Source organism: Talpa europaea (genome assembly GCF_964194135.1).
Source record: "Talpa europaea genome assembly, chromosome: 10".
NCBI lineage: Eukaryota > Metazoa > Chordata > Mammalia > Eulipotyphla > Talpidae > Talpa > Talpa europaea.
In genome coordinates this window covers 117,396,448-117,413,526 of record NC_140077.1, presented here as the reverse complement: position 1 = coordinate 117,413,526, position 17,079 = coordinate 117,396,448, and the positions used below count along the sequence as shown (strand labels likewise).

Genomic DNA, 17,079 nt, shown 5'->3' with positions numbered 1-17,079 from the left:
TTTTTGAATCAAAGAAGAAAAACTTTATTACTGTCTCATTGAACCCAAAGTGTGATTTTAAAATAATTCCTAGGAAGCACAGTCCCTCCTTTTGATGAAACGTGACAAAATTTTAATGTAGATCGAAGACCAAGATTCTTATTAACCAAAACAAGCCAAAAAAAAAAAAAAGCTGTTTTACTTTCACCTTCTAATTTAAAATGCGCTGAAGGGAGTGCTCTTCCAAGCAGCCTTAAGGTCAAACACGCCCAGGTTCTTCCTAAGTTCTGCTTTTCTTGCCCGCCCGGCGCCCGAAGGATGTCGCGGGCCGCCCGGGAGAGCTGCAGCGCCCGCCCCGGCCCGCGCCCGCCGCCCCCGGTGCCGGCTCCCCCGCCGCCGCCGGCCCGCCCCGGGGTGCCCCCCCCCGCCCCGGGGTGCCCCCCCCGCCCCGGGGTGCCGAGCGCCTGGAGATTTCAAGTCCGAGACGTAAAACCTGAATCGTGACTCTTCGGCTCACTCCGAAGCGCATCACAGGACGCGGGGATGGCGCCGGGCCCGGCGCGGGCGCGGCTGGGAGGCTGCGCCTCGGGCACCGCCGCGGACCCTGCGCGCCCGCCCCGCCGGCGCGCGTTCGCCTCGGGCACGCCCGCCTTTCACCCTCGCGGTGGTTGAGGCGCGGGCGGTGTCGGCGGCGTCTGGGGAACAACCTCAGCCCCGTCGTCAGGGCGGCGGCGCTCGCCGCCCCCGGCTCCTGCGCCTCGGCCGGCCGGGCCGGGGGGTCCGACTCGCGGTCACCGCCGCCCCGGAGCCGCGCGGCCCGACGCCAGGGCGCCCGCCCGGCCCGGCCGCGCCCACCGCGGGCCCCCGAGGGCCCGTCCCGTGGCGAGCGCCGCGCCCTCCGGGGCTCCCGACCCGCGCCGCGCCCCGAGCAGGCGCCGCCGCCGCCGCCCTCCCGCGGGCAGGACACCCCGGGCCCGCCGACCCCGGGGCCGCCGCGGCCTCCCCGGCCGGGCGCGCAGCTCCGGGCGCCCTGACCACAGGCCGGGCCGCCCGCGCCCCGCCCCGCCCCGCCCGGGGCCGCGCCCCGCCCTCCCGGCGCCCCGCGGTCGGGGCGGCGGGGCCGAACCCCAGGCCGCTGCTCCCGCGGGCCTGCGCGCCGCGCCCCCGCCCCCGCCCCCGGCCGCCCGGAGCCCCGGCGCGGGCCTTCCTCCCGGGGCGGCGGCGGGCGCGGGGCCTGCGGGGGAGGCGCGGCGGCGGCTTCCGGGGGCTGCTCGGGGGGGGCTGCTCGGGGGGGCCGCAGCGCCCCGAGACGGCGCCTGTCCTCGGCGCCCCGGACCCCGCGAGACCCCGCGGCGGGGCGGGGCGGGGCGGGGCGGGCGCCCGGCGGGAGGCGCCGTCCCCGAGGCCCGCGGGCCCGGCCGACCTTCCCCGCCGCGGCGCCGCCGGACCCGGCCTGCCAGGCGAGAGCGGCGCGGGCGCCGCGGCACTTCCGGTCAGGTGGCCGGAAGTGCGGCCGCGCCTGCGCAGAGCGTCCCCGCGTGACGTCAGGGCGGGCGCCCCCGGCGGGCGATTTTCAAAATGGGAGCGCGGCGGCGCCGGCCCGGCCTCGGCGGGTGCCCGGGCGCCCCTGCGGCGGCGGCGCGGTCGTCGCCGGGCGCGGCGGCCTAGCGCGGGCCGATGGGCGCCGACGCCGGCTGCTGCTCGGAGCGCTGCCGCGAAGGGGCCGCGCCGCGCCGGCGGCCATGGCGACGTGCATCGGGGAGAAGATCGAGGTGGGCGGCGGCGCGCGCGGGCCGGGAGGGGCGGCAGGGGTCCCGGGGGCGGCCCCGGGGCCCTTGGGGGAGGACCCCGGGGCGGGAGGGCCCGGGCGGGCGGGCGGGGGGCGAGCCGGGGGGAGTCGCCCTGCGGGGCGGGGCGGGGCGGGGCGGGGCGCGGCCCGGGGCGGGGCCGGGCGGGGCGGGGCGCGGCGGGGGCGCCCCTCCCCTGGGGCCGCGGCGGGCGCCTGTCCCGGGCGCGCCCCGCCGCCCTCCCGCCGGGCCCGCCGCGCCGCCCGCGTCCGCCCCTGGCCCGGTGGCGGTTACTCCGGCGGGAGCCGCGGCGGGAGCGGCCGGCCGGCTCGCAGGGGGCGCTGGGGCGGGGCGCGCCCGAGCCCGCACAGACTGGAGCGCCCGGGGCGTTGGGGTGTCTGCCCGCACCCCGCCTGCCAGCTCGGGGACCCCGCGCGCGTCAGCATGCTCCCGGCCCCGGACACCTGCCGGATCGAGGTGCGCGACCGGCCTGGCTTTTGGATGCACCCCCCTTCCTTCCGTCCATCCTGTCGGCCCTGTCCAGCCCCGTCCTAGCTTTCTTCCTCTGTCCCAGCAAGTCACCACCATCTTCTTTGATTTTTAACTTTTAAGGATTTTAAAGTTGGGAATCTACTTGGGAAAGGATCGTTTGCTGGTGTCTACAGAGCCGAGTCCATCCACACTGGTCTGGAAGTTGCCATCAAAATGGTAAGAACATACCAGCCCGCGCCTCCCGCGGGCTTTGAGGGGACTAGAGGAAGCGGCTTCTGGAAATGTCAGGGACACCTCCCCCACCAGGGCTTTTCCCGGGGTGTGCAGTGGAGCCCCCATCACCGCAGTCCCAAGCCCTGAGACTTGCCTGTTGACACCGCCTGATGTAAAGGGCATGTGCATGAAAACAGCCTTTTGAAGGGCAGTGAGGCAAGGTGTTAAGATATTAAATTATCCACTGATCCTATGATTCTTTTCTAATTAAGTTAAACCTGAGGATATCTTAGGAGATCCTTGGCCCAGTTAGAGTTTTCATCTTTATTATTAGACTTTGTATCTGTTCTAATTACACATATTGGACTAACTGGTAGAAATCAAACAGCAAGTTGTTCTTATAATAGTGAAAATACAAGTGTGTGTAGTTCTGTATTCCACTCTACCATCTAACATCCTGTTCTTGGCTGTTGGAAGTCAGTCTAAGGAGTAACCTAAGCTAATTAAGAATCACTTATCTAGGGCCTCCCCGGTGGCGCAGTGGTTGAGCGCTGGGTTGCGAAGCTGCCCGCGGCCTCTGCGGCGCCGGTTCGATCCCCGGCTGCTCCCCGGCCACCGGAGGAGGGTCCCACATGGTGCGCAGACCTCTCCTGCCGCCCGCTGCTCCCCTCAGCAGTGTACTTCGGTCCTTCTGCCTGTTCTGCTCCCTGCTCTGGCTCTGGTGAATTCTCTCACCCTCCCGCGCTTCTGACTGTACCCAGTGCATGTATAAAAAAAAAAACAAACAAACAAACAAACTAAATAAATAAAGCATGCCTCTATAAAAAAAAAAAATAAATAAAAAAAAATAAATAAATAAAAAAAAAAATAAAAATAAAAATAAAAAAAAATAAAGAATCACTTATCTAAATCAGTAGGGAAAGGTAAGAGAAGTGTCATTTTAAAACTTAGCTAAATTTTTGTGGTTTTTATTACAGACATGATACTTGTCCTGTTAAATTCTTTAAGTTGGGAGATGGTGTTAGAATGCATTGGGCAAACTTACTGAAGGTCCACTCTGCCTAGCACTCTGTAGGGTGCATGGAGAAAGTAGACAGCAGAAGGCGCTCCTAAGTAGATGAAAGGATATTTTAAAGTATACTGTCTCTTCCCAAAGAAAACGTTTGATGTGGCATTTGAAAGTTTACCATCGACATTTAAACCTCCTGTTATTTGTAGATAGATAAGAAAGCCATGTACAAAGCTGGGATGGTTCAGAGAGTCCAGAACGAGGTGAAAATACATTGTCAATTGAAACATCCTTCTATTTTGGAGGTAAGACACAAATTTTTTACCTGCGCTTAAGGGCAGTGAATGTCTGTATGTTACAATTTATTATGTCCTTTTACATTTCAGCTCTATAACTACTTTGAGGATAGCAATTACGTGTACCTGGTATTAGAAATGTGCCATAATGGAGAGATGAACAGATACCTAAAGAATAGAAAGAAACCATTCTCAGAAAACGAAGGTGGGTTGGTTTTGTTTTTGTTTTTTTTTTTTTTTGGAAGGTATAAATTTTACTAGTCAGCATGTAGTTTTGAAGAATATGCTATTGTAGGATATTTTGGAAACTCTTTAATTATTACTTTGGATTAGAAAAGGAGATCCTCTCCCCCAAATTACAAAGTTATAAGTTCCTGTAACTCCAGTGCATTGCAGAAGTAAGGCCTCAGTCAATGTCATTGGTAGGTTCTTAGAAAGCAACTTTAAGTGAAACAATGTCTAGAAACCAGATCTTCAGATGACATCATCTTTTTTTTTTTTAAGATTTATTTATTTATTTATTTATACAAGCACTGGGTACAGTCAGAAGCACGGGATGGTGAGAGAAATCACCAGAGCCAGAGCGGGGAGCAGAACAGGCAGACAGATGGAGGACACTGCTGAGGGGAGCAGTGGGCGTGGCAGGAGAGGTCTGCGCGCCATGTGGGACCCTCACCGGGCAGCTTCACAGCCCAGCGCTCAACTGCTGCACCACCAGGGGAGGCCCGACATCATCTTTTTGTTCAGCATTGGCCAGGATCCTTTTTTTTTTTTCCAATCAATGTTATAACAAACCTGCACTGATGAAAAGGGGTGCTCTGTGATCTGCTGTGTGTCTTTAAAGGGCAACTTCTAAATCTCATAATCAGAAAGACATGAAATCATTCCCTACAATCATTTACGTAATCACTTTCAACTTCCCAGTTTCTCATAAGTAACTTTCTACAGTTCAGCTCAGAATCAAATCATAATGCCCATCATCATCATACAAACATGTGCAAAAGGCCTTACCCTGCTCTGTGATGGCATATACGCCAGGATGGGTGGTTGCTGATTGACTTCTGTACATGGGAGTCTGTATAACCCTTTTGGAAAAGTTTGATCATATGGAGAGTTATGGAAATGCTCAAAAGTTATGGTAATGACTCAAATTGAAAATAAAAACGTTGCACATATTGGTGATCACTGCATTTTTGGTAACACTATGAAACAGCAAGCCTTAAATAAGGTAGACCCTGCCGTGAAGGAAAAGAATTACCAGGTTTACTTAATTTAACCTAAGAATGTGTATTATAAAAAAAATCATCAACAAATTTGAAAGATTTAGGAAAGATTTTATAAAATGTATGACTAATATTTAAAAATCTTTAGGCATGCCTTAAAAAAAGATAATAAAAAATGAACAGGACCTATAAGCAGATGGTCCGCAGAAGAGAAAGTACAGACAGCCAACAATCATAGGAAAGATCCTCAAACTCACTAGGAATCATCAAAATGACAAAGAGCTCTATCTTTGACTCATTAGATTGAGATTACCTAATATTAACCAGACATGCATGAAAATACAGCCTTTTGGAGGATAGTGTGGCTAAGTATAAAAATGTTAAATTTATCCAAGTGGTTGTATTTCTTGAATTTACCATAGAGAAGCACCCCATAATACATATGCACAGGAAACCAAGCATGTATGAGAATGTTTATTGGTTATATATTTTGTAACCTTAAAATGCCAAAAATGACCCAAATGTTTCTCAGTTGCAATTAAATAAAATGAGAATCTGTGTATGCTGACATATAAATATCTCCAACAAATATTGTGGGTTGGGGGAATAGTAATGAAACTGTGTATTTTTATATTTAAAAAGTATTAGAATGTTCTTCTATAGTCTTAGATGTGGAAGGAAAGCCTCAGAGAACATGCACAAACCGTTCATGGTGGTTCCTTGTGGAGAGGATTTGGGAGGACATCAAAGGAACCTGAGCTTTTTTTTACAGCTGACTATATTGCAGTTGCAAATACTTTCTCAATTGCCATGGACTTCTGCTCTCCCTGGTTTCCCTAGTTGCTCCCTGTCGCTAATAAAATTAACTGCATACAGACTGAGCTCTGGGGAAGGATGAAGATGGGGGAGTGTTGACGGCATTCTCAGGCTGGCGTCCTGGTCACGAGCCGCGTTCTCGCGGGGTGCTCTGGCACGCCTCCTGCAGTTTCACGATGTGTTCTACATGCCAATCTTCCGGATTTTCCAGATTGTAAGTTTCAGTTTTTCCCTCTAACAGCGCGACACTTCATGCACCAGATCACCACCGGGCTGCTGTACCTCCACTCCCACGGCATATTGCACCGGGACCTCACGCTGTCCAACCTGCTGCTCACCCGCAGCATGAATGTCAAGATCGCCGACTTCGGGCTGGCCACGCAGCTGCAGATGCCGCACGAGAAGCACTACACGCTGTGCGGGACCCCCAACTACATCTCCCCGGAGATCGCCACTCGGAGCGCACATGGGCTCGAGTCTGACGTTTGGTCCTTGGGCTGCATGTTCTACACGCTGCTCATCGGGAGGCCACCCTTTGACACGGACACAGTCAAGAACACATTGAATAAAGTGGTGTTGGCAGATTATGAAATGCCAACTTTTTTGTCAAGAGAAGCCAAGGACCTCATCCACCAGTTACTTCGTAGAAATCCAGCAGATCGTTTAAGTCTGTCTTCGGTGTTTGATCACCCCTTTATGTCCCGGAATTCTTCGACTAAAAGTAAAGATTTAAGAACCGTGGAAGACTCCATTGATAGTGGACATGCCACAATTTCAACTGCAATGACGGCTTCTTCCAGTACCAGTGTAAGTGGTAGTTTCTCTGACAGAAGAAGACTTTTGATTGGTCAGCCACTCCCAAATAAAATGACTATATTTCCAAAGAATAAAAATTCAAGTGATTTTTCTTCTTTAGGAGAGGGGAGCAGTTTTTATACTCAGTGGGGAATTCAAGAGCAAGAAGCCAGTAGCAGTAGGCGGGGGCGGAGGGCCCAGGATGCCGAGGAGAGGCCACACTCTCGCTACCTCCGCAGAGCCCACTCCTCCGACAGGTCTGGCACCTCCAGTCGTCCATCTCGAGCGAAAACCTCCCCAATGGAGCGCTGTCACTCAGCAGAGACGCTCTCCAGACCCAGTCAGTCGGGAGTGAGTGACGATGCGGAAAGATACGCTCCTGCCAGCGACCACGGCGGTGTCTTTCACTTCCTTAAAGCCAGGACGTCCGGCGGCCCCGGGTGTTTGGAGAGACCTGATGACAAGCAAGCACTGTAAGAATCTTGGCGGGGGCGTTTTACTGTATGATATACATCAAAGGCACAAATATGAAGCTGGGTCCTCCTTAGTTGGGATTTCTGTACTGGGTAGGAAGAGTATGAAGTTCTGAATTGAGGTTCCAAATTTCTTAAAATGAATGGATGTGTATAATGATTGGGTATTACTGGTTTCACTTTTTTATTTTATCTGAAGCAGGCCTCTAGTGCCAAGGTATTGTGTAGCAAAATCATAATTAACACACATGCACGTGCACACGTGCGCACGCAGATAAAGGGAAGGTGGACCTCAGTGATCATACTCCTGACTGCTGCTCATAAGCCAGTGTCTAGTCATTGTAGTTTGTATTTTTTCTGATCTTAGATTTTTGCACTTAAGCTGCAAGAGGCAGAGCCACTGTCCTATGCCCTGGCGCTGCCGCGTCGGGCTGCTCACTGTGCAGGTGGTGGTTTCTTCAGTCACTCTGCAGTGTTAGCCAGACCAGCAGATACCTCCTTTTTCTCTTTCTTTCTTTCTTTTTTTTTTAAAGATTTATTTTTTATTTATACAATAGCTGGGGTACAGGCCAGAGGCCCAGGAGGGCAAGAGGATTCACCAGAGACAGAGCGGGGAACAGAACAGGCAGACGAAAGCACTGCTGAGGGGAGCAGGGGAGACAGCAGAGGTCTGCCGTGCCATGTGGGAATCTCCCTGGCCTGCTGGGAATCAAACCCGCGCTGCAGAGTCTGCTGCGGACAGCTTCACTGCGCTGTGCTCAATCCGCTGCGTCACCCGGGAGGCCCCAGATACCTCCTTTTTCAAATGACTTTACCTCGGAATGATTTACCTTGGTAATACCTTGGAACGGTATTACCTAGTAATTATTTTTTTTTAGCTTACAGAAACTTTTTTTTCTTTGTTTAGCACCAATCAGCTTTGTCCAGGAAAAAATCCTTTTCCGTTCCCAGCCCAGACATCTCAGGCTGATGTGATGCAACAGTGGTTTGGGAATCTGCAAGTAAATGGTGAGTTTCTGATGAAGTCTTTAGTAAAAACGAATGACTTTCACACTTTATCGGGGTATTCTTAAGGAAACAATGCATTTTCAGTACTTGGCCATAGTAACAGCTGTTGACTCACTTTGAGGGGTCACTGTTATCCACTGTCTTTAATGGTTAGTGAAGACAGCTCACTAAATCCTCATGAAATAAGGGGCTGCTATTAGCCCCACCTCACAGAAGCTGCACCTGTTGGCCGACGCTGCCGCAGTAGGCCAGAGCCACCCCCCGCACCCCGCCCTGCAGGGCTCAGAGCCCTCTGACCCATCTGCGCTGACATCTGCTGTCAGTACCCACAACAGCATCAGGAGAGGGGCACTGATGTGAGCTTGGGCTTCCCGGCGGGCCCTGGGGTGCACCCCAGTGCGAAGGCCAGGAGCCAGCCCCCGGGGTGAGCAGCTGTCACTCAGGGGGTGTTAATTACAGATGCTGAGTGGGGCGGGTGAGCGTTTCTCATTAAGGGGCATGGCGGATTTCACAGACGGTGGAAATGAAATTAAAGATTTAAAGAAGAGAGTAAGAAAGAAACATACGGGGAGGAGGACCTCGTATCACCTTACCCAGCCTGAGGGCCCAGGGCCGTAACTTAAGCAGAGTTTGACGGCGCCTGGGGGCGGTCCCCTTTTTTTCTTTTGTTAATGTATGTTGTTTTCAGGAGCCCAAAAGAGAATCTTCATGTATACTAGATAATTCAAGTCTGGTTTTTTTTTTTTAACCCTATAAAGCTGCCCTGCACCTGATCCTGCTGGTCCCGTTGTGTTTTCAGATACTTTTATTGGGTAACATGGACATGGGGAAACGATCTTCATAATCTTGTAGGGCTGCTGCAGTCTTAAAGTACATTGTTTGACGCGAAATATTTTCTGTCGTAATGGGCCAAAAGAATTAAAAGCATTAATGAGTCAAAAACATTAAAAGGTCATTTAAGGGGAAAAAATTGGACAAATTTTTAGAGGCTAGCATATTAAAAATTGCCTTGCAGGGCCTCCCCTGGTGGCGCAGCGGTTGAGCGCTGGGTTGCGAGGCTGCCCGCAGCCTCTGCAGCGCCGGTTCAATCCCCAGCCGCCGGCGAGGGGCCCACAAAAAAAAAAAAAAAAAAAAAAATTGCCTTGCAGGGTTTTCACATGGTCTGATCACTTTATGGACATTAAAAAAAGAGTTCCCTTGTGAATTCTAAAATCAAATCAGTGGGTAAATTTCATCATGAAAATATTTGTAACAGTGGGTGCAAATACATTGATGACATTAGTTACTAGTAAGTTAAAGCTGTTTCGTATGTGATGCTGCTTTTTCCCCCTTTGGCATGTTTTGTGAGTACGCATGGAGCGGGTGGTCCTTAAAGAGAGTAAGCTCCATCTCATGGAGAAGGGGCGCTGGGAATTCCCGTCACACCTGCCTGCTGGCACACCGGCCGGTTGCTTGCTGAGAAAGAGGTGTCCTGGGTGACCGGCTTTGGCCTTAATTGAAAAAATGAATTTCACATTCATGTTTTCCTTTCCTTTTTTCCTTAATACTCAAGGTATTCCTTTGCAGTATGGCTTAAAATTTCCTTTTTAAGTCACTTTGATTTAGTCCTATCTTAAACTGCTTGTTTTCTTAAAAAAATTAGGAGATCCTTTTTCTTTGTTTTACTACTTTTCCTTTGTTCCTCATGAACACAATGTAACGGCTCCACTTGCTTTCTTGTGTGCTGCCTCGCTCTGCTCTGCGGTGTTCCAGCAACTGCGGGAGAGACTGCTGAGCACAGCAGCGCAGGCCCGCACGGGCCTCTCCGGGGCTGTGCGCCTTGGCAGGGCCCGGCAGGAAACGCCTGGACGGAGGCCAGGGCCAAGAAGAGCCCTGACGTGTCTGACGTCAGGTGTCCCACCGAGCAGCCGGTCGCCGCGCTTCACAGGAGACCTGAGGTCGCGCAGCCAGAGCCTGCTTTTGCCTTCGATCCTCTTTCTGAACAAAGACAGCCCAGAGGCGCGGAGCCCCCGCCGGGTCGCCAGCCCCGCAGCTTACGGAGCCTCACGCCGCCACTGACCGCGTGCCGGTTAAAGCCCATCAGACAAAAGACCCGGAAGGCTGTGGTACGTGCGATGCCCGCCTGGGGACTGGCCCTGCAGCTGGGGTTTGTGCTACTTACTGCCCGGACGTTTGTTAGTTCTCTAAAGTGCCCCTATACTTAGAGGTGTTACGTGAGAAACTTATTTAAGAGAAAAGAGACTGGATGTTTATGGGGGGGGGGATAAGAATAGTGGCATGATACTCTGAGTTTTCAATGTTGTTGACAATAAAAACATGTAAAAATAATCCAGTATGTACTATGGTAGGTGTTTTTTCATTCACGCAAGTCACTAAGTTAATCGTGTTTAATACCATTTGCTTCTGTTTTATTGTCTGCCGTTTAATCCAGTTCCCAAAAGGTAAATCAGAAAATAGAACTTTTTTTTAACATCTGAAACTATTTAAAAAAGGACTATTGACAAAGGAAGTTTAGAGTTTTAGAACATCACACGAATGGGAGTGGTTTTTGGTTTTTTTTTTCAGCCTTCATCCTGTTTGTCTTGTTCCCGCGTCACCCAGCCTGGCCTTTGTGTGGCCGCCTCACGCCCCGCCCTGCCGGCCCCGCCTGCTCGGCCTGAGCCGCCCGGCTGTGCCCTGGGCTGCAGCAGGGCCCGGCTGTGCCCTCAGTGTCGTCTCTGCCATGGTTAGGTTCTGTCTGCGCCGTGTGCTGCTCGGGGCCGCGCCGGCCAAGGCGCGGTGTTGACGGCGGCTGTTGTGTCTTTCCAGGTGAGCATCCTTGACTCGGAGGAGGTGTGCGTGGAGCTTCTCAGGGAGCACGCGTCTCAGGAGTACGTGAAAGAAGTTCTGCAGATATCTCGGGATGGAAACACGGTGAGCGGCCTGGCTTCCTGACCCTGAACTTCGCCCTTCTCTTAAGCATGTGGCGCTCCTGCGCCTTCTCTGGTGACAGCCTGACGTTTTTCAAATCCATTTTTCTCATGATCGTGGCTCTGGATTTCAAAAACCAAAATAGCATGCTATGTATCTTTGCGTAATTGCGTGTGGGTTAAGAAATAATTATGTAACTGGCAACAAAATGTTCACTTGAAAGTTTAAGAAACAAAAAACTGCTTTTAGAAAATATTTAGCATTTTCATTTTTTTTTTTTTTTTTTAAAAAAAAAAATTTTTTACTGATCAGCACGGGAGTTTTGACCTGCTCCGTTTCCGACCTGGGCCGGTTCACCCCTCCTTAGGCAACCTGGTGGTCCCCCGCTCCCGGGAGGTCACCATATTGATGCCGAACTTAGTGCGGACACCCGATCGGCATAGCGCACTGCAGCCCAGAACTCCTGGACTCAAGCGATCCTCCTGCCTCTGCCTCCCGAGTAGCTGGGACTACAGGCGCGCGCCACCACGCCCGGCATATTTAGCATTTTCAATGAAACACATTTGCTAGTCCACATGAGCGCTTTCACCGTGTCGGTGACGAGCCATGGCGCGTGGTCAGAGCCCATGATCTCTCCCCAGATCGCCGTGTATTACCCGGACGACGGGAGAGGCGCCCCGCTCACAGACAGACCGCCCCCGCCCGCCGCCAGCGTCAGCAGGTACAGCTTCGACCGCTTGCCAGGTGCGTAGGCTCCGCCGCGGCTCCCTGGGGCGGCGGGTCTTGCTGAGCGGGCTGCCCGGCAGACGGCACGGGTGGGGGCCCCGGGCTCCGTGGGGGCCCCGCCGTGTTGTACTTGCACCTGGCGAGGCGCTGCCTCGCTGATGCGGTGTCTGCCGTCTCTCCACATTCTGTTTGCCTAAGAAGTGACTCTGGAACATTCTCTCTCTCACTCTCTCTCTCGTGTGTGTGTGTGTGTGTAACATGCAAATATTAAAAATATATCTATCTCAATATTTTGTTCCCTGATATTAAGGATTTTTTTTTCTTTTCCTCTCCTAGAAAAGTACTGGCGAAAATATCAGTATGCTTCTAGATTTGTACAGCTTGTGAGATCTAAGTCTCCCAAAATAACCTATTTCACAAGATACGCTAAATGCGTTTTGATGGAGAATTCCCCGGGTGCCGACTTTGAGGTCTGGTTTTATGACGGTGTGTACAGCTCCGAGATGTGAATCTTCTTCCTTTTGTCTGAAATTTAGTGGTTGCATATAGCTCAGTGCCACAAGCTTTTAAGATGTGTTTGTATAGACATACAGGTGTGAATCATACAGCACTCATGTCATCTACCTCATCTTGTTAACCTAAACTTACTGAACTTTCTAGTTAGCGGTTTGCCCTCTGATACATGTACTGATTCCCTCGCCCGGCCTAGCGCCCCTTCCGGAACTCCTGCCGGGCGTGCGAACATCACAGGAAATAAATGGCACCCAGTGTTTATCCCACCCTCAAAGGGGCGTATACCAAATTACGGGAGGTAGAAAGGTGCAAAGGAGATGACCGAACCAGAGACCTTTACTTTCTAAATCTCTTCTTAGAATGGGTGTTTGGCCGCTGGCCTCAGCGGCGCCTCCTGTCCAGGCTCCACACACGCGCCTAGCACGGTGTGGCCACTGCCCCTTCCCGTCACGCCCGTGGTGCGAGCAGTGATCTTTAAAGTACCTCAGACATCTCAGACTTGGGCCCCGCTTCTACAGAAAAAAAAAAAAGGAAGAAACAGCCTGTCGTTCCTGAATGGGCCGTAGTCGAGGCCAGGGATCCCTGGGTCTTGGGAGCGGAGTGAGCGGGCGTGATAATGAGTAAATCTCAGAATGTTACAGGAATGATAAACTATCTTTTGCTTATTTTTAAGGCGCAAAGATACACAAAAGCCAAGATTTAATTCAGGTAATTGAAAGGACCGGGAAATCCTACACCTTAAAAGGTGACAGCGAGGCCCAGCGCCTGCAGGAGGAGGTGAAGGTGTACCTGCACCACGCTCTCGAGGTGCGTCCCTGCCGGCGGGCGTGGTGCGGCCGTGGGGGGCGGGCGTGCTCGGGCGGGCGCAGTGACGTGGGCCGTCTCCTTGTGGCACAGAGCCATCGGGTCTGTGTGGGCCTGGAGTCCGTGATCGCAGAGGAGGAGCGCAGAAGCGGGAGCTCGCCCTTCTTCCCCATCATCATAGGCAGGTCAGTGGCTGGGGCTCGGCCCGCCCGCGGAGGAGGGGTGACAGGCACCCGCCGCCGTCGAGGGCACGACCGCCCTTTAGTTGTCTGTACGTTAAAACCTTTAAGAGGGACTATTTTTGGACCTTTCTTTCTCCTTCAGAAAGCCGGGTGGCACCGCTTCACCCAAGGCCTCACCTCCTGCCCCGGGAGACCCAAACCCCACCGCGAGGGACAGGCCGCCGTGGAGTGGACTGGCGGGGAGCGGGGGGCCCAGCGCTGCCCCTCCGCAGAGGGCCCTCAGCCCTCCTGTGAGTAAAGTGGCCTCAGCGCCCAGCCCCGGGGGGCTGCCTGACTGGCCTCCTGTGGCGGGACCCTGCCCGCCCCCGGCCTCAGCCCCGAAGCCTCCGAGGCCTGGACGCGGCTCTGGCTCCACACCTGGTCACCTGACGACGCCTTCCCGCCCCTCTGCGGCTGGGCCCCCTCGTCCTCCTCTTGGCAGGGTCGGCCCGACACGCGCAGAGCGGAGCGGCCACCGTCACTGTCTCGAGTCACGCACACCTCGCCGGCGGCCCGGGCCCGGCAGACCCGGGGGTCGGGGGCCCCTCGGCCCCAGGGAGGCAGCAGCAGCAAAGGCTGCAGGGTCGGAGGAAAGGAGGCGTGGGTGCCCGCGCTCACGCTCACGCACACGCCCCAGAAAGGCAGCTTGGAAAGTGCGCCTGGGAGGGAGGGCTCGGGGCGACCTCACCAGGTGAGAAGAGCCACCGCGTGTTTTCTCCCTGGCCTCTGCCGTTCTCATTCCATAATGTGGTTGTGTTTCAAATGTTCAGTTTCGTTACCATAAAATTAAGTTAGTGGAAATCCCGTCACTTGTGTAACCCGAGCCAAGGATGGATGTTTACAAACGCTGTGGATAACGTCCGCTCCCGCCGTGTGCAGGTGGGCCCACGGGAGGGCCCTGGCTTGGCGGCCGCCGCGCCCGCAGCAGACGTCTCCCCTGGCAGCCTGCAGGAGAGTCTCCCTCCGTCGGCGCAGCCCCTGAAGTCTGTTTTTGTGAAAAACGTCGGTTGGGCTACGCAGGTGAGCGTTCGTTAAGGAAGTGGATTTCCTCAGAATTCGCTTCCACGGCGATCCTGCCGAAAACTAGCCCTGAAAGAGCCTGTCCGCAGCGTCCCTGTGCCTTTTCACGCGCAGTGTGGCGCTGGAGCCATCCAGGGTTGGCTTGTGTCCAGTTGGGGAATTCAGCGTTGCCAGTGACGCCCGCCGCTGGGCCCGAGGCCTGTGTTCGCCGGTCACAGGCCTGCCCTCGAAGGTGGGGGTGGGGTAGGGGGTACCTGGAGCAGACTCCTGGGCCCTTGTCGCTGTGCTCAGATGCCAAGCCCGGGGGGAGGGAGACTGAGGCCTGGGCGGGAGAGGGAAGCGCAGTGAGGGGAGAGCTGGCTCTGGCTCCTTAAGTTCTTCGTGGCCAGAAACGCTGTGAACGCAGCCGCAACGGGGACCGCGCCGGATGTACCAGCGGGGGGGAATGGGGACAGGGCGCGTGCAGAGCGAGCCCGACAGCACAGCGCCTGCCTGTCCACACAGCCCGGGGCTGGCCCTCGGGGGGGGGGGGGGGGCGGGTGGGGAACGTCTAAGCACAGGAAAGCCTGGCGGGCCCGGCCCTCTCTCCCTGCGGCTGACCTCGGTGGTGCTCACTCCCCAGCTGACCAGCGGAGCCGTGTGGGTCCAGTTTAACGACGGGTCCCAGCTGGTGGTGCAGGCGGGCGTGTCCTCCATCAGCTACACGTCCCCCGGCGGCCAGACGACCAGGTGCGTCCTCACGGTGCTGGCTCGCGCTCAGCCCTCTGCGCTCGCTTTGCTTTTGCTGTTTGTTGAGGTAAATAATCAAGTTTCTGTTTTCATCGCTGGTGACAGTAAACGCCGTCACGGCCCCTGTTAACGCGCTGAGTCCTGTCCGTGCACGTCACGTGACCGGACAGTGCAGGCGCCCGCCTGGGCTCGCGAGGCGCTGAGGCTCCTTGTAGCCCCCTGCACCCGTGGCCCAGCCGGGTGGGGCCTTTCAGAAGTAGGGCTGCTGCTTTGGAGTCATGACCTGTTCGGTTTGCAGGACCAACACGGAAACAGTCTCTTAACCGAGTTATTTTCCCTCAAAAGCCACTTCCACGCCCTCATCTCTGAGAGGTTGGTGTTGGGCTGACTTGCTGCGTGTGCGCCCGGCCCGTGTGAGAGCGCGTGCCGGGACGTCCGCGTTGGTTTGCGCACTTCAGATCCTGACTCACGAAGCTCGCTGGGGCCGGGCTGGGGCTGGACTAGCACTGAGCTGAGCTGGGTGGGGGGCGGGGGGGTGAGCTGGGCTGGGGCCGGCGGGCATTCCTGTGCCCTGTGCAGGCGCTCGGCTGGACCTGCTGCCCTCCTGCGGCGCGTGCAGGTCCGTCCCAGCGCTCCTGGGTCAGAGGCTCGGGAGAAGGGCCCGGGTGGTGGCGGGCACAGCTGCCGTTCTGAAGCCCGGCGTCCGGGCACACCTGGCCAGGGCCGCGTGCACATTGTTGACGCTGAAATAGAAACACGTTCCCCTGTTTAGCTTAGTGTTTTCCTAGATCGGGACCTTCCACGGCAGCCTTTGCGGTTCCAGTTTGCTGTAGAAATTCTAAAGCCAGTTGGGGCTTATTGCTCTTTTTTTTTTTTTCTTTTTTTTTTAAATTTAAATACACTTAGAACCTGGCCTTCCGGGGTGACGCAGCCGGGGTGTGCGCACGTGGCCTGCGCGTCTGCTCCGCAGACATTTGTGCTCCGAGGCGCTTCCTGCCTTTGGGGGTCACGGAGCGGGAGCCCTGGTGACTGGTCTGTCTCTTTTTCCTTTGCTTCTCTTAGGTATGGAGAGAATGAAAAATTGCCAGAATACATCAGACAGAAATTACAGTGCCTGTCTTCCATCCTTGTGATGTTTTCTAATCCAGCGGCTACTTTTCATTAATTAAAGCTCTTTTTAGACATAAGTTGAATAAATAGCTTTTCTGTTGGCTTTCAAGTAAAGTGACTCTCTTTATTCAGTGTAACTTCCTCAGAAAGCCTTTCTGTAAGAGACTGTTAGTCTGTCCCATAATGAATGTTTTCTGATGTGAGAACAAGGAGACTGACATGTGAGCCACGCAGATGGCGTGGCCCCGGGCCGGCGCGCTGGACCCTGCGGCTGCTGCCCACCCGTGCCAGACGGCCAGGGGCAGAATCATGGGCACGACCTGCTGGAATCTGCGCACGTGTAAATAGTGTGTATTTGTGTTCCAAGTATCAATGTAAACGTGTACATTTGTTTTATATTTATTTTTGTAGCACCAATTTCTAATGAAACACCTCTGCGAATGCATTTTATAAAAAATAATAAATACAATGATAAGCCAGTTCATCTCTGTGACTTATTTAAGACAAGCTGCCCGCAAAGTTGTTTTCAAATTCTGTTGCCTGTTTAGGTGGAGTCAGTTCAGTTTTTAAAATCAATTTCGCAAATAATAAATACATGTTTTTCTACCCTTATTTGAAAATAACTGTATTTTAGTAGCAAGCATTTTGACACGAGAACCAGACGGCGCTGAGGTGAACTGGAGAGCCCGGGGCGGTGGAGCAGAAGGGCCACTCCGGGGACATTCTGGCGCCTTCCAGTGAGCAGGTAGGGGCAGCTGGTCTCGAGATGGTTTTACATTGTCTTGGAGGTTTTCCCCTAAGGCAGGGAGACGAAAAATAACTTGCAACATAAATTGCAGCGTTAATAAGCAATGACAACCTAATAGGAAAATGGACAAAAGATAGGAGTGGACAACGCGCAAAGTCCCTAGAGTGAAGCCAGGGACGTGCGTTCAACATTCTAACGGGAGAAACG

The 17,079-nt window shown here is 54.1% G+C and overlaps 1 protein-coding gene across 1 annotated transcript; it reads left to right on the top strand.

The window, feature by feature from the left end:
- Positions 1–1,721: 1,721 nt before the first annotated feature.
- PLK4 (polo like kinase 4) lies at positions 1,722–16,179 on the top strand (the record flags this gene model as incomplete). The annotated part of the gene is made up of 17 exons (XM_084245610.1): positions 1,722–1,751; positions 2,379–2,474; positions 3,690–3,785; positions 3,867–3,981; positions 6,057–7,083; positions 7,991–8,091; positions 10,042–10,196; positions 10,900–11,004; positions 11,643–11,745; positions 12,064–12,213; positions 12,914–13,047; positions 13,138–13,229; positions 13,369–13,516; positions 13,708–13,956; positions 14,145–14,285; positions 14,908–15,014; positions 16,077–16,179. The coding sequence occupies 17 exons, from the start codon at positions 1,722–1,724 to the stop codon at positions 16,177–16,179; spliced, it is 2,952 nt and encodes a 983-aa protein (XP_084101736.1).
- Positions 16,180–17,079: the final 900 nt, after the last annotated feature.